At 36.7% G+C, this 25,993-nt stretch overlaps 1 protein-coding gene across 2 annotated transcripts in view; it reads left to right on the top strand.

Annotated features, from left to right (window-relative positions):
- LOC149565205 (uncharacterized) overlaps nucleotides 1-25,993 on the top strand; it is a 321,656-nt gene that overhangs the window by 108,819 nt on the left and 186,844 nt on the right. For both annotated transcript variants that reach the window (XR_016362018.1, XM_089818752.1), the window contains exons 5-7: nucleotides 17,667-17,873; nucleotides 17,969-18,160; nucleotides 18,264-18,506. Coding sequence is in view for 1 of the 2 variants with exons in the window: in XM_089818752.1 (XP_089674878.1) it covers nucleotides 17,667-17,873; nucleotides 17,969-18,160; nucleotides 18,264-18,506 (642 nt within the window). In the remaining variant the exon portion in view is untranslated. The remainder of the gene's footprint in view (nucleotides 1-17,666; nucleotides 17,874-17,968; nucleotides 18,161-18,263; nucleotides 18,507-25,993) is intronic.

Here is a 25,993-nt window from a genome sequence, read left to right as displayed (position 1 = left end):
CAAGAACTATCCACCTCAGGAGCAGGAACAGACACAAATAATGACAGAACCTCAGGAGGATACCATAACAATAACCAGCGTGGATGATGTGGTAATAATAATAATAACAATGGGGGCCAAAGTCGGATATAGTACGACTTGAGTGGACGATTGATGATACAATGTTGTGCGTACAAGCTTTGGAGCACTTCACCAAAGACTGTACCACAAAGGAAATGCCACAACTGTTGTGTAGATGGTGCGGTCTGGGAGACCACGAGGATTTGAAATGTCCTAAGCAATGGGTTAACTTGTTAAGAATCGAAACATGTGATGAGGAGATACTAGCCATCACTTGCGAACAAGCAAAGAAGGCAATGCACCTATATGCAGAGGAATAAAAGAAGAGGTTGTAGCAAACATGAACGGAGTTGGAAAAACAAATGGAAATGGAAAAATTACAAACAAAAGACATTGCTGGCACCTCGAAGAGGAACCTGGCAGAACAAAATATTATAAGGTAGGTAATGCAAATGGAAGTTCCTATGAAACTGAATGACTTTCTTACAATGCCTCAGTTGCGAACGACGATGCTGAACGTGACACCACTCCTGAGAGCAACGAAAGAGACAGGAAAGGATGGCAGCGGAGCGACTGCAGCAGATCCAATGCTATTGGTACTCACAACGGGAAGACATCTTGCAGTAGTAGAGATGGGTATCCTGGGAACCATACTTACGGACATAGTTGTAGACAGAGGGTTAGGAGTAAATGTACTACCAGAGGATATATAGAAAAAGTTGGGACAACCTACGTTGTGGTCACCTACATTTCTACTCACTGCCGATCAACACGGGATCAAGCCTCTAGGGACCTTGATGACATAGCCTGTAACCATCAAAATGCAACCATTCTTATTGGATTTTGTGGTTATTCCGTTAAAAAGAAAAAGGTATGACACCATTCTCGGACGGGGCTAGTTGGTGCAGGCGAAGGTGAAACATGCTTGGAAACAGAATACCCTGTCCATGAAAGGCGGAGGTCGGAGATTTGTAATCGACTGACACACACAAATGGTATGTGAGGAGGCGACGTCGTCGGACTCCGAAGGTGAAGGTGGTGGTGATGATGAGGGGAAGAAAATAATGGAACTTGATGAAGAGAGACTATTGAGATTAGGAGGGTTGAATGATGACGACTTGGAGTCAATGAACGACTTACTCCATTGGCAGATGGAGGACTATGAGCTCTTTTTGAGTTGTAACATCTTAGGAGTTGAAGAGGGAGAAGAAGGAAATGAGTTTCTGAAGGAGTGTAGCGAAGTGAAGGAGGGAGAAGCACAGGTAGATGAAATGCCCGTGCATATGTTTAGTGAAGACAAACCTATATGGTACGAAGAGCCTACTGTAAAGATGATGAACATAGGAGTTGAAGCCAATCCAAAAAATATCTTTGTGGGAGATGACTTGAACCCAGTCTTGAAAGCTGCAGCGTTCAAAACATTTATGGAGTATAAGGACGTGTTTGCATGGACGTATAAGGATTTGAAAGGAGTACTGTCGGAGTTATGTGTCCATCGGATACCACTGATAGGAGTAGTACCCGTATGGAAGCCGCCATACTAGATGAACAAAAATTATGCCGCATAGGTCACTGATGAGATCGACCGAATGTTGGAAGCAAGAATTATTTTTAGGGTGCAGACAAGTGAGCGAGTATCATTGATTGTGATATCTCTAAAGAAGGACATCACTCAGATAAGAATATGCGTGGATTTTCAATGCCTAAATGCTCTAACGATTAAAGATCCGTTCTTGATACCATTCACCAATAGTATTCTGGAAGAAGTTGCAGGGCACAAAATTTTTTCATTTATAGATGGATTCTCTGGATACAACTAGATATCCATCGGTGAAGAAGATAGGCTTAAAACAACAATCATTGTTGAAGATGGAGTATATGCCTACACTAGGATGCTGTTCAGACTGTGTAATGCTTCGACAACATTCTAAAGAACTATATGGCACATATTTGATAAAATGTTAGTAGGGAATTTTAAGACATTGCTTGACGATTGGTCAATTTTTAGTGTGGAGGACAAGCATATAATTGCACTAGGTGAATGCATGGAAAGATGCAGGCGGGCGACACTATCACTGAATCCGAAGAAGTGCAGATTCATTCATGGTACAACAGGGAAAGCTAGTAGGACACATAGTATGCAAAGCAGGGCTAAAGATGGATCCTGACAAAGTTTTGGTAATTTTGGAAATGTCACCATCGATGGATGTGACAGAGGTAAAATTGTTCCTCAAAAATATTGGATACTATTGGAGGTTCATCAAGAACTTTGTGAAAATATCCTATTCACTAGACAAACTCACTTGCAAAGGCGAACCTTACAAATGGGAAGCGGAGCAGAATGAAGCTTTCGATGGGCTGAAAATGAGATTAGCTACAACACCTATCTTGGCTTATCCGAACTGGGATAAGGAGTTTCATGTTCATGTTGATGCATCGAACTATGCGATTGGAGCAACATTGGCGCAGATAGAAGATCACTGACTGGATCATCTAGTGTACTTTGCGAGTAGACTGTTATCTAATGCAGAGAAAAATTATAGTACAATAGAGCGAGAGGCACTCGGAATGGTGTACGCAGTACAAAAATTTAGACATTATTTACTGGCGATGCTATTTGTATTTTATGTAGATCATTAGGCACTATTATATCTCATAAACAAGCCGATCATACAAGGAAGGATAAGTAGATGGCTATTATTGTTGTAGGAGTTTACATTCAAGATTGTGGTACGACTAGGGAAAAGTCATGTAAGCGTGGATCACTTATCAAGGATAAAATTGGGAGAGCCATCGGAGGGGGTTAACCATGATTTTTTGGACATGCAACTATTTCAAATTGTCGTACTGCCATCTCGGTACACGTGTATCGGGGAGTATCTTTCAATGGGACAGTTCCTAGTGAAATGTTGCGGAACCAGAGGAGGAAACTGGTGCTAAGGAGTCAAACGTTTCAATTGATCAATGGGTTACTGTATAAAATGGGATTCGACCAGATTTTGCTGTGGTGTGTTCTAGAGGAGGAAATACCAAAGGTGTCGAAAGGAGCGCATGAAGGACTAGCGGGAGGAAACATGGGGCTGGATACAATTGCGCGGAAAATGCTTTTGGCAGGGCTATGGTGACCAATTTTGCATGATGCCAGGGAATGGGTCGTTGCCTGCGATACATGTCATTGAATTGGAAAACCATTGAAGAGAGACTTCATGCCTTTAAATCCTTCACACACACAGGAGTTATTTGAAAGATGGGGGTTGGACTTTGTTGACCCCTCAAGGTAAGTAAAACTAGAAGATGTAGGTACATCGTGGTAGCGAAAGAGTACCTTACCAAGTGGGTAGAGGTGCGGGCCCTCCGTGATAACTCTGCAGTAAGCACAGTGAAATTTATCTATGAGCAAATAATCACAAGGTATGGCATCCCGCTATAGTTGACTAGCGACCGTGGGGGACACTTAGTGAATCACGTCATCCGACTGCTTACCACAGAATTCAAGATATACCATTCCCTATAGAGCCCGTACTATCTGAGAGCCAACAGACAAGCAGAAGCTATGAATAAGATCCTAGTTGGAGTAATTTATAAATCCTGCGCAATTGAAGGAGAGGATTGGGAAGAAAAGTTACCATCAGCGTTATGGGCGTACTGTACTTCATACAAGGTAACTACTGTGATAAACCGTGAAATTTCCTTATTTAAATTCATATTTTGTTGTAATTATGAATGAGAAATAAAATAATCTCATTGGACGTATAAGTTAAATATGATAATAAATTAAATAATTAAAATAATGGTAAATGAATGATCATTATAATTAAGATAATGCTAAATGAATGATTATAATAATAAAAAATTAAATGCTTTAGATAATGATAAATGAATGAGTATCATAATAATAAAAAAAAAAAAAAAACAAAGTGATCATTATAAATAAATAAGATGATAATAATAATAATAATAATAATAAAGATAATAAATAAGTGAACATTATAAATAATAAATAATTAAATAAATAATAAAAGACTAAACATTATAATTATAATTTAATCATAATAATAATCAATGAAATCATCGTAACTATATTACAAGCGAATGAATACCTTGAAACAGTGCGTCGTTTGATAGGTCCTTCCACGACATATATTAATGGCGTAGAAGAATGCAGGGAGGGAGAAAAAACACAAGGAAAATTGACATACAATTCGCAGGCAGCTTCCTACCATTGCATGATATCCAGAACCAGAGAAAGGGTTTGGTGCGGTATTATCTCCCTCGTCATTGCACTTGACAACACTATATTGGTCAAGCTATACGAAGAAGCAGTTGAGTGGAGGAAGAACGGATAAAGACATTCACAGAGGTAACCACTGGAGGAAAACGCATATGCAGAAGACGTCGTAGACGATCATACCTTCCAGGTAGACATTAATGGAACCTAACTCCGAAATTCCTATTTATCAGGCCCTGCGAAACTCATATTCATCAGGCTCTACGAAAATTCATATAAGAACAATTCCGTCATTCATTGGCCTTCGAATTAGGATCAAACCAATATATTTATAAAGTTGTGATTGGCACTTCTGATAGGGAATAGCTCCTTTACAGAGGCATGGGATTGGCTAGGTATCGAGTTAAGTAGACTTGGCAATCGGTTTCTTTGGAGAGGAACCTTAATTCCACACTTTGAGTTATGAGAAATGGATCAAGGCCTATGAATTATTCTAGTTTCTTTAGAGAGAAACTGCAGGCAACAATATATATATTGTAAGGATCAGCATATGTATATGACAAAGGTCCTTGGTAAAGGAGGGATCATTACCAAGTGATTAATCAAAGATCCCTAAAGCTAGATGCTCCTTTATGACAATTACTTAGCAAGGGTTGAGTGATTCGAAAGGAGTCTCGTCAAAGGATTAGTAATGGGTTTGAGTGTAGTTTAATACTGTAATTCTATGTTTTAAATTGAGTTTCAGATCTTTATCTTACTAATACAGACATTATTTTGCAGGGTTCAGCAAGGGTTTATTACAGTTGTATCAGAGCATAATCCTGCCATCCTGTGGGTAAACGCTTATGCAAACTTATGAAAGAAGAACAAAGACAACAATGAATGCTTTAACAAACGAAGTGAGGTCATTTATGGAGCAAACCAACCAAACTAATCAAACTCTATTAAACCAAATGGAGAAATCAAACCAGGCTCTCCTACAAGCCTTACAGAACATGGGAAACTCAATTAATAACTTAAGGAATCAATCCAACTTAGGGAGAGAAACTAGTTCAATCCATTCAGAAAACAATAATGCAACTTCAAGTTCAAGTCTGCCCCAACCAACCTTTTTACCTAGAAGGATTAATCCGAGAGAAGAGGAAGGGATAGAGCAACCCTTAACCAGTATAGAAGATATTGCTAGAATATATGCAACCTTGGAACCTCACATTGGAGAAGTAGTCTCATTTAGGGAATTTTGTGCAGATAAAAGAAGGGAGATACCTAGAGGGTATGTAAATGAAGAACTTAAACGTAAAGTAAGTAAGGTTGCAATTCCAACCCTTAATGGAACAGGAGAGATGTCAACCCATCAATGGTTAGAAAAACTTAATACATTCTTCATTTTAAATCCTATGACAGAGGAAGAAGCACTCCAATTTGCTATAACCCTTCTAGGGGGGCAGCACATGATTGGTGGACACAAGGTCGTATCTCATTAGGTCATAAAGATGTAAAAACTTATGAGGAGTTCTCACAGAAACTCATAAACAGGTTTGATGAAAAGGATACCGAATGGTACTTCCAAGAGTTAACTCACCGTAAGCAAATAGGAGCTTTGGAAGAATATATAAAGAAATTTCAGTCATGGTCCCCGATCTATCTCAAAAGAGACTCACCCGAATGTTTCTTGAAGGTTTAAAAGAATCAACAAAGACGTTGGTAAAACCCCATGAACCACAAACTCTGGAAGAAGCCATAAGGAAAACCAAAATGGTTGAATCAAACAATAAGGAAAGGTTCTGGAATTTTCCTTCCAAGACTTTTCCTTGAAGTGAAGGAACTAGTAAGGAAAACAAAGATAAACCCCCGAAGTGGAGGAACTAGTAAGGAAAACAAAGATAAACCTTGTCGCCTATGTCACAAGCCTTGGAGTTTTGGACACAAATGCCCTCTGTGAGAAGAGCTAATCCAAAAGAATTTGTCCTTTAAATGTAGGGAACCTTGGGAACGAGGACACCATAGCAAAAGAGGACAAGCAAATGAAATTGAGGAAACGAATAAAAGAATCAGAACAGAGGAATTAGAACAAGGAACATTGGCAATCATACCTCAAAATGAGAATAGGCCTTTTCGAATCAAAGGTGTACTTAAGGGACAAAGGGTGGTTGCATTAGTGGATACAGGAGCTTCTCATGATTTTATCAGCGAACACTTGGTCAAGAAATGAAGACCAAAAAATCAAGATTTTGAAGGATTTAAAGTCAAGTTGGCAGATGGCACCTTAGATCATTGCAATAAGATGGTTACTCAAGTAGAAATCGCTATTAATGGATGTATAATTAAAAGGAATCTTTATGTAGCAAACATATAAAATGATGTCGTTTTGGGAATGCCATGGATCAACTCCCTAGGACGTTTCATCATGGATGGGCCAAATTTGGAAATATGCTTCAAACATGAAGGAGAGGATGTAATATTAAGAGGCATGACAGGTGGATTAGCCAAGGTAGTATCTTGTAATAAGATGGAAAGAATCTTAAAACATGATCAAGGAGAAATGATAGCTCAATGTTTGATTATGGATAATAATCCCATTAAAGAAAAAACATTCCATCTGGAAATTCAACCTATCCTTGAAAAATAAAAAAAAATGTTTGAAGATATACCCCTTGGGCTTCCTCCTAAGAGAGGATTTGAAAACTCCATTGAATTAGGAGGAACAAAACCAGTAATTACCACACCCTACAGGCATCCCTATAAATATAAAGAAGAAATAGAAAAAACTATTAAGGAACTTCTAGACATGGGACATATACAACCAAGTAGCAATCCTTTTGTGTCATCTGTTGTAGCAGTAAAAAGAAAGACAAAACCATGAGAACGTGCATAGATTATCGAGCATTGAATAAAAAATAGATATCCCATTCCTAGAATTGATGAGCTAATGGATGAATTACATAGGGAACGTTATTCTCCAAGATCGATTTAAGATCTGGATACCATCAAATCAGAATGAAGGAAGAGGATGTGCCTAAAACAGCATTTAGATGTCATTGGACATTTTGAATTCCTTGTACTTCCCTTTGGACTCACAAATGCACCAACAACTTTCTAATCTTATATGAACCATACCTTTAGATAGTAGCTACGCAAAAAATTTCTCCTCATATTTTTTGATGACATTCTCATCTATAGTAAGACTTGGGAAGAACATTTAGATCACATCAAGGAAGTCCTTAGTATTTTAGAAAGAGAATCTCTTTATGCCAAAATTTCAAAATGTGAATTTGGACTTAAAGAAATACTTTACCTGGGGCATAAAATCAATGAGGAGGGAGTGAGGGTAGACAAGGAAAAGATTAAAGCTATCAAGGAATGACCCAAATCAAACTCTTACTCAACTCAGAGGATTTGTGGGATTATGCAGTTACTATCGTAGGTTTGTCAAAGGATTTTAAAAGTTTGCAGCCCCTCTTACAGACTTAACCAAAAAGGGAGCCTTCACTTGGAATGACAAAGCACACTAGCTTTTGAACAGCGCAAGGTCATTATGAGTACATGCCCTATGCTAGCCATACCCGACTTCTCCATACCATTTGAACTGCAATGTGATGCATCAGGAGATGGGATAGGGGCAGTACTAATGCAAAGGAAGCACCCTATAGCTTTTGAGAGCCGCAAGCTCAATGGAATTGAAAAACATTATTCAATTTATGACAAAGAAATGCTGGCAATAATGCATGCATTGGCAAAATTTCGACAATATTTGGTTTGTGGAAAATTCATAGTCAAAACAGATCACAATAGTCTACGCTTCTTAAATCAGAGAGATCAAAATGATAGACAGCGGAAATGGGTGAGCAAAATCCAAGCCTACAATTTTGATGTAGAATACATTAAAAGGGGTAAACAACGGAACAGCAGACACCTTGTCTAGAAGATCCCACATCAACTATATGTCTTGTATTTCAGGTTGAAAAGAAGACATAATAACAGATTACGCAAAGGATCAGTTTGCAATAGAAGTTATGGAAGGGCAGATATCCAATGAAGACTTCAAGATCTATTATGACCTCATCCTCTACAAAGGAAGGATCTATGTGCCTCCAAAATCTAAAGTAAAAAAATTAATTATGAAGGAATATCATGACAATCCATTAGCAAGACATCCTAGATTTTACAAAACTTATAAACAGATAAGGGAAATATACTGTTGGAAGGGATTGAAAGGAGATATACAAAAATATGTACAGGAATGTGAAATATGGCAGCAAAACAAAATAAAACAATCACATCCAGCAGGGTTATTACAACCACTACCTATTCCAAATAAAAAATTGGAAAGTATATCTATGGATTTCATAACAGGATTACCTAAGGTTCATGGAAAGGATAGCATCTATGTGGTTGTAGATAGACTCACAAAGTTTGCACACTTCTTTCCAATCTCTACAGAATACAAGGTTCCTCAAATAGCATGAGTATTCGTCAAGGAAATTTTTCGCCTCCACGGCTTACCCAAAGTTATTGTAAGTGATAGAGACAGTAAGTTCCTCAGTAAATTTTGGCAAGAATTGTTTAGACTAGTTGGGACTTCGCTCACCCCTAGCACGAGCTATCAACCTCAAATTGACGGTCAAACAGAGATAGTAAACAAGTGGATAGAAGGTTACCTAAGAAATTATGTCATAGGACAACAAACAGCCTAGATCAAGTGGCTACACTTGGGCGAGTACTGCTATAATACAACATATCATATGTCCATAAGGATGAGTCCCTTTAAAGCTTTGTATGGATATGAAGCAGAGACACTTGGAAGCCTAAACATTATGGATAGTAAAGTACCGAGTGCACAGGAACTCATTCAAAAAAATATTGATATCAAAGAGCTAAAAGATAATTTACATATTGCCCAAAATCAACAAAAAATATATGCAGATAAAAATAGAGTAGAGTGGTCATTCCAGGAAGGGGATCTAGTATATCTGCGACTACAACCCTATAAACAATCATCAATTTAGAAGAACGGAACCGAGAAACTCAAACCTCATTTCTATGGACCATACAAAGTAATCAAAAGAATTGGGGAAGTAGCATGTGAACTAGAGCTACCTAGCTACAGTCAAATTCACAATGTGTTCCATGTATCCAAACTTAAGAAGGTTTTGGGCCAGTAGATCGTACCCTTTGTAGAATTTCCCCTTCTGGATGATGAAGGACAACTTTGGTTGGAATTGGAAATAATTTTGGAATCTTGAGAGAGAGCATTAAGGAATAGAACGGTGAAAGAATTCTTAATTAAATGGAAAGGGTTGCTTGTCGAAGATGCTACTCGGGAAGGAAGAAACACTCAAGTTGCTTGAGGACAAGCAAATTTGAGATGGAGGGATTGTGATAAATTGTGAAATTTCCTTATTTAAATTCATATTTTATTGTAATTATGAGTGAGATATAAAATAATCTCCTTGGACATATAAGTTAAATATGATAATAAATTAAATAATTAAAATAATGGTAAATGAATGATCATTATAATCAAGATAATGTTAAATGAATGATTATTATAATAATAAATAAAATACTTTAGATAATGATAAATGAATGAGTATCATAATAATAAATTAAATAATAATAATAAATAAATGATCATTATAAATAAATAAGATAACAATAATAATAATTAAGATAATAAATAAGTGAACATTATAAATAATAAATAATTAAATAAATAATAAAAGACTAAACATTATAATTATAATTTGATCATAATAATAATCAATGAAATCATCATAACTATATTACAAGCGAATGAATACTTCTTAGAGGAAGAGTGGATCGTGCAGTCTTGCTTTGAGAGTCTGCATACCATACGACCCTGGTTGAGGGAGGAGACTGCATGTTATGGCCCGTACTTCAACAAGGAAGACATAAAACCAAGTAGAGAGCACTATACGGACAAAAAGGAGGAGAGAATCTACAGGAAACACCGTACGACCAAAATAAGGAAGGTCACAAAGAAGCTATCACCTTACGGCAAGCCAAGCAGTAAGAAAACAAGAAGGTGCTCATTGTACACTGTACAACAAAGTCTAAATAAAGAGGGTCAAGATCATCATATGACCGTACGGCTAATACAAATATTGTTATCATCGTACAACTAATACAAATAGTGTTGCCATCGTATGGTCAAGTGAGTATACAGGCATATGAATTAAAACCAAAGTTCATACTGTACTGAACAGAAACACCACCATCGTACGACATTGAGGTGAATAGGGGAATACTGTACAGTTACGCATAAGATATTATGTTGTGTGGATAGCCAAGGAATACAATTGTACAACTTAATAGGAGAAAGATTATTGCTTAAGGAGGTCATAAACACACCGTACTATCGTACGGTAAAAGGAATATAGATCTTAATAAAAACAAGCTACCGAGCATTGCTTGTATAGACAACAAAAGTGGGGAACGAAGGAGATTGAGGCTCTTTCCGTATGGCCAAAACAGAAGAAGTAAGCTACAAATGCTATTGTATGGTGTACGGACATAGCATGGCGGTCTAAATACAGAAGTGAAGTGCTGTTGTTTGGACGATTTCATAAGTGAAGTGAGGCCGATATACATTTTAGAGGGGTGTAGAAGACATCTAGTTGTACAGTCTTAGGAGGAGAAACAATACACCTGTATAACTGATAGAGCATTGGAAAGAGGAGCCGTACAAGAGCACTGGATAGAGGAGCCGTACAAAGTTGTACGAATGCCATCAAAAGTAAAAGGAAACTTCAAAATAAGTAGTGTACAGAGGCAATTGACGTAACCATTTTGTCATCTTCAAGCAAAACAACAAATAGGTGATAGTTATGTATTCAGCCGGTAAAAGGGGCTGGAAAAAGAAATTAGAAGAAGATACAACAACATTTGCAACCATGAACAGGGACGTAAAGACTTTGCCATTCGAAGTACATGTTGCAGGAGGCACAAGTGCAGGAGCAAGCAAAAAGAAAGGGAAGCAACAACACAACTGGCTGCAACTGATAATCCCACAATATAGAATGTTTCATTTGAAGGGTTGAATGGAGCTGAATATAAGAAGTGGTGGTAAGAGACATTTGATAACCATTCGGTGAAGGCCAGCATTCGGAAGGCACGGGTTGAATGGGTAATACTAATGGTTGTATTATGCATTCGAGACTATGAAGGGTTTTTACGCACAATGATAGAAACATATGATAGGTTCTCTCGAACTAGAACATTTGCCTATCTTGGATGCAACTCGGTAATATCATTCAGACTGGCAGACTTCACACGGGTATTTAGGATACCTGGTCATGCACAAGGGGGAAGGAAAATTGAAAACAAACCAAAAAAGTTGAGTCAAGAGGTAAAGACAACTGATATAGTTGGTATGTGGGGATTTGACACAGACGGAGCAAGAAGCTCCCATGGACACGTCGAAGGGTAGAGGACTGAAAAAGTCCAATGTGCAGGTAGGGCACTGGCATTGTCTAATGGATGTAGTAAAAAGTCGCCTCACAAGATCCAGCTGCACTTCAGACATTTCATTTGCGCAGGTGGCAATGATGAACGTGATCTTACATGGAAGAGTTATGATTGGGCCGCACTGTTGGCGAAATTGATGTACGAGTTTATGACACTGTAGCATAAGACTTTCTACATACCACACTATGCAATTGGGCTATTCTTGGAGGCAATAGCTCAAATGATTCCCTATGACGCGTTGGAGGCCAAGCCGGGACCACTTGTGCTAGGCGAACCCCCTATCATGTAGTGGAGGCACCTCGACACACTTGGGAGTAAAACCATGGTGGGACAGAAATGGCCTAGACCGAATGGAGGAGATACGGATAGTGGTCACTAGGAGACTTCTTCAAATGAGAGTGAGAACGACGGAGAGGATGAAGAAGAGGATGAGGTGGAAGTGATTATGGCCACAGCATTAAGATTTCCACGACCTACTCTCTCAGCGACGACATACTTGGTTCTAGTAGGTACACACGACATTCCAAGGTTTGAGTAGTTCAAACTGCCAGTACTGATGACTCCGGCTATAGTTGCGATTTAGCCAGGTACAAAGGCACTACCCATTCTGAGGCAGTGGCTATTGGGGGGATAGAGTCACATCCTTCATCGAGGGTGATGGCCGTTTTGGAGGTGTTGCCAACTGTACCTGAGGCAGGGGCAGATCTACTTATTCTGGATGACAAGATGGACACTCAGGAGGGGGTGATGGAGATGCCGGCAGATGAAGGTTTGTGGACGACCAGTGTTTAGTTGGATGTAGTGGGTTTAGATGCAGTGCTTATGGTGGATACAACATTGTTAGCATCCCTTGAGGAGCTAGATAGAGAGAGTAGAGTTTAGAGGTTGAGCTCGAACTTTAGTATGAGGTTTAACCATATGCCAACACCATGAGCGATAGGCATTCTTACACCTGCGCGAGAGGTAGCTTTGGAAGAAGATCTTTTACAAACATAGGTGTAGGAGAGTCAACCGACATAGACTGATGGGCTACCACCTAGCACCATTGAGCGGATGGTGGAAGCAGTGGAGATGACCATGAGTGCCCAACAGCAGCCTCCAGCGGCATCAGAAACAACGATGAGAGAGGTTATGGAGACATTCTTTGCTAATGTAGCGACTCTAGCGACTCAAGCTCGCTAAGTGGTGGCCTCTATAGAGATACAGGCTGTGGACTCAGTGGTGAAGGAGCTGGAGAACGTTATATCATTTATGAGGGTGGGTTGTCCAGTAGCCTTTACAGTTTGTTTTGAGGAGCGTAGATGGCTGAGTATAGAGACTGCAGATATGCGCTAGGATTGGGCCTCTACGAGAGAGACAACTATGAAGACTTGCATAGAGACTTTGACTCAGGAGATAGTCAAAATACATAGGGATGCTTATTATACTCCTAGGAGGAGCTAGACAGACCAGGTAACGACAGAAAGGGCTCGGGAGGAGTCAGCTACTACGGTAACAAAGATGAAGGCAACCTTGTAGTCAGATAGAGCAGCTTGGGAATCTGAGAGGGCAACATTATTAGCCCGACAGAGTCAGCTACAAAAGGTGGCAGCAGAGAAGGAACAGTTGGTAGTAGAGAAGGAGCATGTGGCAGAGGGGAAGGGGAAAGAGCTTGGAGAGATTGCTGGAATGATGCAGTCAGCATTGGAGCTTTAGATGGAGGCTGAAGCAGATTTGAAACTATGGACAACGCAAGTGCATAAGCTACGAGCAAAGCTTAATGAGGTTAGGGAACAAATGACTACTACACTAGGGATGCATCCCTCTTCTTAGTGTCAAAATCTTGATGTAATATATTGTTTTGGTTGTAATTTGAGTTTTGTTATATTGTCGTCTGGAGACAACTTTACTTTTTGGGGGGGATGATGTTGTCGGTAAATTCTATATTGTAGCCAACAGGTAGAATTGTATTCGAAAGGGCACATGATGGTTGAGTCACTCGTTCGGGAAAGTATATGTACATCATCCGTAGGGACTATTGAGGGATGATCATAATCATTATTGTAAGCATTGCACTTGGAGTGCATATTGCATATATGAATAAAGTATCTATTCTGTGTTGCATCTTACTATACTACATGTGATAAGTATCCTTTTACATTGTACGGTAAATAGTGGCAATAGGATCAAAGGGATATTTTGATGTCACTAGTGTGTTTAGACAAAGTAATGGAGATGAACGACACTTGCTAGAGTGATTTCAGACAACTTGTCATAAACTTGCTATTTTTAGTAACCTCTATTTTTGGCAATTGGTCTCAGTGTCAGCCTTCTCTTATCCTTAAAGTGTGGGTTTTCAGTTTCAAGTTATTCCAAGGATGGGAAATATCATTTTATTATTTCACGGAAGTTTATAAAGTGACTTAATGATTAAGTGAAATAAAGTATTCTAAACACCCACTACCCTTGGGCCATGACTAGGCAATGGCAACTTTAAGTTGCTCTTAAGTGAAATACTAAAAGGGCAAAAGTTTATAATTTTATTATTAATGTTGCCCTGATTTTTTATCGAAACTCTATAAAATATAGTTTTGGCTCTCATTTTGGGGTTGTTGATTTGCTTATGACTTATGCTTCTGATTTTGAAGGAGTTGTTGCTTCTTCTTGCTGGTTTGTGAGGATAGGACCCGTTGTAGGGGACATTCTTCCTGTTGTTGAAACACAATTTGGCAAATAACTTGGTGATGCCATAAAGAGATGGCACTTGAGCTTCAATGGTTTGAGATCTTCTTCTTCAGTTTTCTGAGTTGTAGAGTGCTAAATATTGTTAATGAGAGCTGATTAAGAATATTTTCAGAGCCGTACTTTCTCAAGGAGGCTGTACTTGTAGAAAATTTCTTGAGTTATTTGATTTGAGTGACTAGGGTTTAGGATCCCTCATTTTCTGGATTAACTGCTGCATTGTTTTCTATTATCAACAACTGGATTTTTGAGTTTCATGTTTGTAGTTGGTTTTCACCATTTGGTTATCTCTAGTTTGATAGTTTTCATGGTGACAAATCGCTGCAAATCTAGATAGAGGTAATCTCATGTTATTTCATAGTATACTGATTGAGTTGGTGTGGACATCCCCCCCTCATCTATTTGGTCATGATGTTTAATGTGCGTGCATGCAATCTCAACCTAACTTTCGGCATTAGTTATATCTTGTTCCATGTATTTCAAAAAAGCAAAATATCAAGGGTAGTCACTGCACAGTTGTGTTGATAAGCGATGCTCACCATTTATATAGAAAGTTTTTAAGATATGCATGAAGTTTTGGTCATGAAAAACATAGGCAAACTTAAAAAAATTAAAAATACTTACTGTTTCAACGTCAATTTTACAAGGTACAATGAGGTTTGCTTATTGCTCAAAGGTTTAAAGCTATTGTTCTATGCAGCTGCAAAGTTGAAATCAAATGTGTATATGCTATGAACTTCTAAAATTATGAACATGCATTTTACAGATTACTCGAATTCCAATAAAATTGAAATTAATTTTCAGACTGGTTGAAGGAATGATATAATTACTGTGCAATGGTGAATGCACAATGGCTCAGTTTGCAAGTTTGACGAGAGTGCACCCAAACAAGGAAAGCAAAGAAAGCCAAGAATGCTTAAAGGCAGGCCAATAGCAAAAGCAAATCAAAGGAGAACAATAGCATGTAACACTATAAATATGAATAGCTTGACCAATTACAGCAATAAGATGCCAAAGAGCCAAGAGAGACCAACATGAAAAAGTAGTCAGATGTTGGTAAGCTTACAAGAAGGATTGATGGATAAAGCAAATCAGCTAAGCAACTCATATTGGATTTGGAGGGTTAAACAATGTATGGCATGGGCATAGAGCAACACTAGAAAGAATGTTTGTCTAATTCTGGATTCAATTAACTGCAAGCTTATTGAAAACATGGGATCTTGTAGGCTATGGTATTTAGCTTGGTAACTGATGGAATATGGCAAAGCTGAATAATGCAAATGAGTAAGCTGGAACTAGGAGATATGATTAAATATCTATCCTGATTGGACAATTGAATGAATAAGGAAGCTAAACATAGGTTGTGAGCAACCTTTTGGGCATCAATGGACATAATCTAAGTCATAGGGTTTGTCGAATTTTTGGCTCCAGATTCAAAATTCGGCGAACCCATACAAAATACAAAAAATTTGCTCAAGTTCATCATAAATTCGGAGGGAACTATTTTTCAGGGTTTTCTGGCAAAAAAACTTGTAAAATCACGCCTTTCATCTGCTAAAAATCAACCTTGTGAAGCTCAACTAGGGCAAAACGATTGTGCCCCATTCCCAGTGTTTGCTGCTCGAAGTTTTTCAGCTGAATGCAACGTCTGCATTTTTGACTGTGTCTGCATGCTGAAGGGCAAAACGATTGTGTTCCATTTTTTACCTTGTTTGCAAATTCGCATGTCTCCATTTTGTTGCGTCGAAGACCAACGGTTTGCTCTAGCATGGTCGACAACATACAAAATGTAATGGGACTTGTAATCTTTATGGTTTGGACTTGTAATTGGTTTGAATACTTTTTTATAAATACAAGTCCAAGTCCAATTATGGCATAAGGTTTGACATCTTTGATAACCTTATTAAAATAATAATAATAATAAATACGATTTTTTAAAGGTTTTAGTATTTTATAAGATTATAATAATACATATTAAATGTATTTTTTAATCAAATAAAACATTAATAATAAATAGCAAATAATAATAAATAAATTCATAGACATGATAATAATAATAAATAAACTCATAAACATATAATAAAAATAAATAAACTCCTAAACATATAATTGCTTTTTTTATGAAACTCATAAATATATAATAACAAATAGTATATATTTATATTTTTTGAAAATTACATAGGCGAATTTAATGTTGATTTTTTTGACTTGTCGAACTTTATCTGAACTTCAAAGTTGTTAACCTGGAACTTGAACCCAAACCTTGTGACTTAGGAAATAATTTAGGCAATCTTCATTGAGTGGGATCCAAATTTCTCTATGCATATGGAAGTTAAGAAAGAAAATTTAAAGCTTTCAATAGACTTGTGGGATCTCTTTGTAGAAAGATGAGAGTCAAGAAGTTTGCTAGGTAACTATTGCAAGATATTCTATTTTCTCACTGTAACGGTTATGAAGACATCATTTGCAGACAAAACTTTGCTATAAAAAATGTTTTTATTAAATAGTATGTACTTTAAGTAAAAATAATATATGAAATCAATTGAAGCTCAAAATAAATTTTATATACTGTATTCTGTTATAAAAACACAAAATATTTTTATGTGATTCTATGAATGATAGTAATAAAAGCATTAAATAAATTGAAAAAATATTAATTTATAATTAATACCAGTAATTTCTTTTATTACTTTCTTACACAAGTTTCATATAAAGACTATTTTTTAATCAATTTTTTTTTTGATAAATAGAAAAAAATATAGATAAATAGAAAAAACATTCTAGGAGATCTCTCATCCCAATATGACCTGGGTTTGATCACGCAAAGTTATCCTACAATCAAACCCACCAAGCTTGCTATCCCATTTGCAAAACCTTTAACAACGGTAATGCCTTATGGACCATTTATTATAGAGTTCCCTGGCTCGTACATTTTCTTATAAGCAACTTGTTTGATTATCATATTTCCATGATTTTACGCTTTTTTATGTTCTGCAATGAATAATTTATGAACCAAGTTGTTATTTTCTTACTCTTTTGAATGTTTGTTTTTGGTTGTTTAGTATTGTAGTAAACTGAATAATAGGTACAATCACTTATGTTTCTCCATTTTGCTCAATGTTGTCCTTTGGACTTTACTTACTGATCTTCCTTTTCATGGTTTTTATAGTTACACAAATGTGTTGGTTCAGCTGTTGCTGCTATGGGTCCAGATAAATTTCTTCTGATTTTTCCTCTGAATTTTGAAGATGAAGGCATAGAACCCAATGAGTGGCTTTTACCTGTTCTGAAGCAGCATATAGTTGGAGCTGATTTACAATATTTTATGTTTCATATTTTCCCCTTGGCAAATAAACTTTCTTATTTGGCTGGGAAGGTACTTCATCTTTCTTGCAACTTTTCAAGTCTGATTGACAATGCAGCCTTTTCAAAATTGCGTTCTTTCCTAAACTTCAATGTCTTATTTCACAGTTCTTTGCAGATGGCAAGTTGATTGCTTCACAGAAAGCAGTGGCTTATATGCATTCTCTTTGGGATCTTTTACCATCCTTTTGCAACTACCCCATGGATACAGCTGAAAGTTTTGGACCTCTTGCACACATAATGCTTGATATGCTAAGGAAGGAGCCAAAACTGCATTCTATCATAACTTCAAGCTTACAGGTTTTAGTTGTTTTATGTTTTTCTGTCTTGTTAATTATTTTTATATTGCAAGTGTGTACAATTAAGTGTTCATCTGTAAGCTTCTTTGCTGTTTGTGATGCAGATACTCATCAAGCAGAATAAACAAATTCAGATGCAAGATGCTGATACAAAGGATGCCCTTGAAAATTTAAATTTTGCCAACGCTTCTGAAGTTATTTTGGCAGAAGAAAGGGCAAAGGCTCATTACACTAAGAAAGTTGCCTCCAAAAACATTAAAATTATAGCCTCTTTTGCCAGTGAATTCCTCTCAGTTCTCTGTAAAATATTCTTATTATCTCCGAAAGACAAGTGTAAAGAATTACAGGTGTGTAGTCTTTTCTTTCCTAATTTCTTCAAATCTTAAAGATTGCCTTCTCAAGGAATGGTTTCTCACTGTACATGTCAGGTATCAATCGGAAACTGTTATGAAAACCTTTCTATGTATATTTTATTTGCAGATACCTGCTACCTGAATGTAGTGCCAATACCCATTCCTTAAGTGGGTAAATTTTTTTATGGATGTTAACCATGTTTACTGTACAGGGTAAACAAATAGTTATTGCATTAAGAGACTAGAAGATAACACAAAACAAGATAGTACTCTATTCATATAAGCAGAGTATACAATCATGAGTACAATGATGATTCATAGTTCCATTTGAACGATGTATATATATATATATATATCTTGAAGCGGTGATTCAACCATCAAGCAACCTTTCGGACACTAAGTGATCCCGTCGGCTGTAGTATATGTAAAGATTCTGCTAATTCTTTGTTCTTGGATCAGACTTTTAGTTCAGTTTTGAATGGCTGAGAATGGTCTTCTAAATATTATGAATATTCAAATTGTTTGATGAAGTGATAATTTATCTTGAATGCAGATCCAATTCTCTTATTATCAATCTGAAAATTAGAATATCTCAGACTTAGAATTCGCTGGAAGTAAGATGCTTGTAGGGGCAGACTGCTGTGTATTGTGTGTCCCATAAACTGCATTTCACAACCAAATATATATCCTTTGTAGAGGGTATGTCCCTCAAGGGACAAAACCCTTAACTTGGCAATAATTATAACCTTTCCTAAGTCAGTGATTTAAGGAGACTTAGATTAGTAATCAACTAAGTGTTAGTTTAGTAAACCAACAAACAAAGACATTTGTTGGAAATCGTCGTCACCTATAGGAGAAGCATATATAAGTTATTAAATGCTAATCATTGGATATATTTTTAATAAGAGAGGGTATGGTCGGTACTGTCAGACCTGTAGGATTAACATGGTTAGAATTTTAATACTCCCGCTTAACCTGATAATTCTACAGAGAGACATTATATCTAGCTATCATCAATATAGATGAGTAAGCAAGAATTAATACTCTATATCTGTCTGTCTCTTATGTGGTATCATAGAACACATGATACAAAGTCATATTACTTAAACCTGTGATATGACAAATCATTGACACTAGTGATATTATATAGGATAAATCTGAAGTGTAATTTCTTCATTTATCCAAGTTATGATTTCATAGAAACTGGTATTTCCATATCACAACATGATCCTGAGTTTTAAAATCTACCAGAATACAGGATAAACTCAGAGAATACTAAGATTCTTCCTTTATCCAATTTGTGACCCATGAACATAGCAATGTCAATATCACAATATGATCTTAAACTCATCTAGATCTCTACTGTTTAGCACATTATCTAAGAGACCATCACCTCTCATAATGTTTTATACGAGCGCTCATTATTTTTCAGAGATCGTCACCTCTTAAAATAATGAATACAAATAGATACAAATGGTGGAGCCCATAATAATCAATAGCTTGACAATTTTTTTTTTATCTTATTAATAATCAAGAGAGTACAAATGGATTACAACTCAACCATACCAAGTCTCCGCCTGAAGTGTTCTATCTTTACTCTAGATAGAGGTTTGGTGAGTATGTCTACTGTCTGATCTGCAATGCAAATGTATTCCAATTTTACAGAATTCCTATCTACGATATTTCTTACATAATGGTAAGGAATTTCAATATGCTTGGACTTGTTATGGAAAACTGGATTCACTGAAAGCTTGATGGAACTCTAATTATCACAATGAATAATCGTAGGATTAATGGCTTGCCCAAATAATCCCACAAGAAACTTTTTCAACCATACTACTTCTCGGGAGGCCATTGCTACTGCAATGTATTTGGCTTCTATGGAGCTCTGAGCTACTAAAGACTTCTTTTTGCATATCCATGAAATCATAGCTGATCCTAAATTGAAACAACATCCTGAAGTGCTTTTCTTGTCTTTAACACTTCCACCCCAATCTGCATTGGTGAATCCATGCAAATCTAAAACAACTTTCTCATAGTTGAGTCCATAATTAAGAGTGCCTTGTAAGTATCTCATAATGTGTTTAACAACAACTAGGTGAATCTCCTTCGGTTTACACATAAATTGGCTTAAGGCATTAACAACATAGCAAATATCTGGTCTTATATTTACTAAGTACATAAGGGACCCAATAATCTGTCTATAGAGAGCAGAATCTATTGGAGGTGATTCTGCAGCTGCTTCTTTAAGTTTATGTAAATTAGTCTCCATTGGAGAAGACAGAGACTTGCAATTCCACATTCCAAATCTCTTCAAGATGTTCGATGTGTATTTTCCTTGATTAAGTATGATACAGTCAGAATTTTGTCATACTTCCAATCTTATGAAGTAATGGAGAAGCCCCAAGTCTTTCATCTCGAATTCTCTAGTTAGATCTTTTCTGCACTAATCTATAAGATGATCATCACTTGTGATTAATAAATCATCAACATACAATATCAGAATTACCATATCATCTTTATCTTTTTAATAATATAAGTTTGGATCGGCTTCATTCTTGGAGAATCTTAAGTTGGTGAGATATTTATCAATCCTTTCATACCAGACCCTAGGAGCCTATTTAAGCCCATAGAGAGCTTTCTTGAGCCTGCAAACAAATGCATTAGGATCATGGGTTCCAAATCCTTCTGATTGCTCCAGATAGACTTCTTCTGAAATTTTTCCATTTAGGAATGCTGTTTTTACATTCATTTGATATACCTTCCATCCCTTTGATGCGACAATTGCTAAGATTGCTCGTATGGAGGTATATTCGGCAATAGGAGCAAAAGTTTCTTTATAATCAATCCCTTCTTTCTGAGAAAATCCTCTAGCTACAAATTTGGCTTTATATTTCTCAATACTGTCGTGAACAACATGCTTTATTTTAAATATCCACTTGGAAGAAATAACAGATTTTCCTTTAGGTCTTCGAACAATTTCCCAAACATCATTTTTCATAGATGATTAGTATTCTTCTGTCATAGCTTCTTTCCAGGCTGAATGTTTAATAGCATCAGAAGGATTGGTTGGCTCTGTTTTGGATAAATCAATCATATTTGCTGTATACCCAGAGAATCTTTTAGGTCTTTTACTTTCTTTGACTGTTCTTGAAGGTGCAACAAAGTCTTGAGCTGCTTCAACTGTTTTTATGGCCCAAAGTGGTCTTTTCTTTGTATTTTCTTCAAGGTTCACATTTTGAATTTCATCTTCGATCTCTTCTAAGTTCTCCCTCTGGGATCTAGATTCACTATTTCTTTCAGAACTCGATAAAGGAGAAGGTTCATTAGAACTTATGACTCTTTTGAATGCAAGATCTTCCTCAAAGATTACATCTCTGCTAAGTGCAATAGTTTTTTGTCTAGGTATGAAAACTCTATATGCTTTAGAAGTTTCACTATACTCTACAAAGATACCTTTCCTCCCAGAGGGTTCTAATTTGGTTCTCTTTTCTTTTGGAACATGAATATATACAAGACATCCAAAAATTCTAAGATGGCTTATATTGGGTTTTACTTTAGTAAATACTTCTTCAGGGGTTTTATCTTTAAGATAGGAGCGAGGGCTTCTATTTCGAATATATGCAACAGTACAAGAGGCTTTTGCCCAAAGATAGTATTCTAGATTTTAGTCAAAAATCATAGCCCTAGCAGCTTCTATAATTGTCCTATTGTTTCTTTCAGCTACCTCGTTTTGTTTTGGGTTATAAGGAACAATGTACTCCCTCTTGATCCCTGATTCTTTACAAAACCTTTTAAACAAGTCTGTGGTATATTATCCTCCGTTATCTGTTCTAAGGGTTTTAATTTTATGTCTTGAAAAATTTTCAAATAATGCTTTGAGTTTTTTAAATCTTTGTAGGATTTCTTCTGATTCCTTGCATTTTAAGAAATAAATTCATGTTTTCCTAGAGAAGTCATCTATGAACAAGATATAATACCAGAATCCTCCAAGAGAAGGAACAGACATAGGTCCACATAAATCTGAATGAATTAATTTTAGTACATTATTTGTTTTCCTTGTACTATCATGAAAGGGACTTCTGGTGCTTTTATGTAGAGCACACCCCTTGCAAATACTAGGGTCATCTTTATTTAATTTGTGTAATCCAGTAACCATCTTTTCCATAGTTGATAAAGTTTTAAAATTTAGATGCCCTAATCTTCTGTGCCATATTTCGTTTGAATCTTCAGCTTTGTGAACTAGGGTTTGAATTGTTCCACTAGATTCTGCATTCAATTCATACTAATATCCCTTTCTTTGACCAATTAACTTTGCTTTCTTAATGGAAGAGTTGTTAGCCCAAGTTGTTACTTTGCCATCCATGAATGCAACATTGTGTCCATTATCTTCAAGTGTTGCAATTGAGATTAGGTTTCTTTTAATCCTTGGTACATAAAGTACACCTTTAAGAAGAAGAGCATTTCCTGATTTTAGTTTCAAAGTACAATTTCCAATTCCTTCAACTGAGTGTGCAGAGTTATCACCAATGGTAACTTCACCGTTAAGTTTCTCTGATAAAGAATCTAGAGTTTCTTTGTATCCCATTATATGTCTAGAAGATCCACTATCAATCACCCATGCTTTGTTTGAAATTTCATTTGATAGAGAGGATTACAAAACATGGTTCTTAGGATCATAAGTATCTGCTTTTCTAATGACATTTGTACAATTTGCCTGTTGTTTGGAATTTTCAGGACAATTAGATCTATAGTGTCCAAATTTTTCACATTTAAAACACTTTATTTTAGATAGATCTTTCTTGGGCTTTCCATTATTTTGATTTCCCCTTTTTTTCTTGAAATGCTTCTTCTTGCCCTTATAGGAGTTTGTATTAAGAATGTGAAGTTCTTCATCTTCTACTTTTGGTTTCCTTCCTTTGTTTAGTTTTCTGGATTCCTCTTGAAGACAATTATTCTTCAGTCTGTTGAAGTCTGGAAGCTGACCTTTGGCACTTATTTCTTTTGCGAATGTTTCCCGTGAATCTAGCAATCCATCCACAACCATAAGCGTTAATTTGGTGTCATTGATGATGGTTCCTATGCTTGATAGTTCATCTCTAATGCCGAAAACTTTGAGGAAATAAGAGTTTATTGATTTTGCTTTCTTTATTTGAATGTGATTCAGTTGCCTTTTTAGTGCAAGAACCCTAGTTGCATTGTTTACTTCATATGCATTTTGCAATGCATTCATCATATCATAGGCAGTTTGATGTTTCATAAGCATAGGTATGATATCATTTTTAACTCCATCCAAGATGATTTGAACAGCTTTTTTATTTCCATTTGCTCCATATGGATTTGTGAGGTTCAACTGGGGGTTGTTTGGATGCTCCATCAATGAATTGTTTTTCATTCTTCTCTTCAAGAATCATTAAGATTCTGAATTTCCAAGCTTCAAAGTGTTCTTTCCTATCAAACCTGTCCTCGGGTCTAATTGTATATGCCATTGAAGATAGAAGAAAATTACTAAGTATATATAAAGTCTGATTACTGAATTTGCAGAGCCTTGGATTTAATAACTTGGCTTTGATTCCATGTAAAGATTCTACTAATTCTTTGTTCTTGGATCAGACTTTTAGTTCAGTTTTGAATGGTTGAGAATGGTCTTCTAAATATTATGAATATTCAGATTCTTTGATGAAGTTATAATTTATCTTGAATGCAGATCCAATTCTCTTATTATCAATCTGAAAATTAGAATATGTCAGACCTAGAATCCGCTTGAAGTAAGATGCTTATAGGAGCAGATTGCTGTGTATTCTGTGTCCCATAAACTGCATTTCACAACGGAATATATATCCTTTGTAGAGGGTATGTCCCTCAAGGGACATAACCCTTAACTTGGCAATAATTATAACCTTTCCTAAGTCGATGATTTAAGGAGACTTAGATTAGTAATTAACTAACTAAGTGTTAGTTTAGTAAACCAACAAAAAAAGACATTTCTTGGAAATTGTTGGCACCTATAGGAGAAGCATATATAAGTTATTAAATGCCAATCATTGGATATATTCTTAATAAGAGAGGGTACGGTCTGTACTATTAGACTTGTAGGATTAACATGGTTAGAATTTTAACAGTATAGTTTTTACTGACAACATCATCCCCCTCAAAAGAAAAGTCATCTCTGATGACAAAATAGAGACAACTAAACAATCAAGTATATCGAAATAAGACTAATAAGAAGGGTGTGTCCCTAATGGTGCTTGTGCAATAGTCATCCTCTGTGCCCATAACTCGTTCAACTGTGCTCGTAACTCATGCACCTGCTGCATTTGGGTGTTCAGATCTACCTTAGCCTACATCTGAATCTCTAAGGCTTTCTTCATCATCTCAGCTATGTTTCAGAGGTCCACCTCTTTTGCATCTGACTCCATCTGTAGCCGATTGTTGGCTTGTTTCGCATCCTCCAATTAAGATAAGAATGTTGCCTTCTTTGATTCCCTTTTGAAAATGAGTGCTGCCCGCTCTCTCTTAAGCAAACTACTTCGTAGCAAATTGGCTTCTACAACAACTAATCTGGTAGTTGTCTCCTCCCGAGCCATCTCTGCTGCTACCTGATTTGCCCGACTCTTCCATTGAGCATAGTATGCATCCCAATATACGTGTACTATCTACCTCATTAGGTTCACTCGGCTCTCTACCACAGGCTCTCTAGTGGTCCACTCCTGCCACATCTCTTGAGTCTCTATGCTAGGCCACCTTGGTGCCTCGAAGCATACTACAAAGGCAGCTGGGCAACCAATTCGCATGAACGATATAACCTGCTCCAACTCCTGCACCACAATCTCCAACGCGTGTCTGCGTGGAAATCACTACTTGGCAACCTAAAGTCACCATGTCAACCAAGTATGCTTCGACATCCTCCCCTATGGTTGGCAAGGGACATGATGATGTGGGTTGCTCTGTGGCCATTGCTGTCTCTATCGCCTCTAATATCCTCTTAGCAGTACTTCCCGTCGGAGGTTGATGTGGTAGCTTAACTTCAATAGTGGGCTGACTTAAATATTTACCATATAGGATAAACAGATAGTTATTGCATTAAGAGACTAGAAGATAATAGAAAAAAAAATAGTACTTAATTCATATAAGTATACAATCATGAGTACAGTAACGATTCATAGTTCCACTCGGACGATGTATATATATATATATCTCGAAGGTGTGACTTAATTGTCATGCAAGGTTTTAGACACTAACTAATCTCGTCAGTTGTAGTATAGTTTTTACTGACAACATAATCCCTCCTAAAAGAAAAGTCGTCTCCGGACGACAAAATAGAGACAACTAAACAACTAAGTACATAAAAAAAAGACTAAGAAGAAGGGTGCATCCTTGGTGGAGTGGGTGTAGTAGCCGTCCTCTGTGCCTGTAACTCGTTCAACTGTGCCCGTAACTCATATAGCTGCTGCTTTCGGTTGTTCAGATCCACCTTAGTT

The sequence above is a fragment of the Cupressus sempervirens genome, chromosome 3, assembly GCF_028749045.1.
Source record: "Cupressus sempervirens isolate cs-2001-9-10 chromosome 3, ASM2874904v1, whole genome shotgun sequence".
NCBI classification, from domain to species: Eukaryota; Viridiplantae; Streptophyta; class Pinopsida; order Cupressales; family Cupressaceae; genus Cupressus; species Cupressus sempervirens.
The sequence above is the reverse complement of the archived record's forward strand: the minus strand, read 5'-3'. Positions and strand labels throughout refer to the sequence as shown.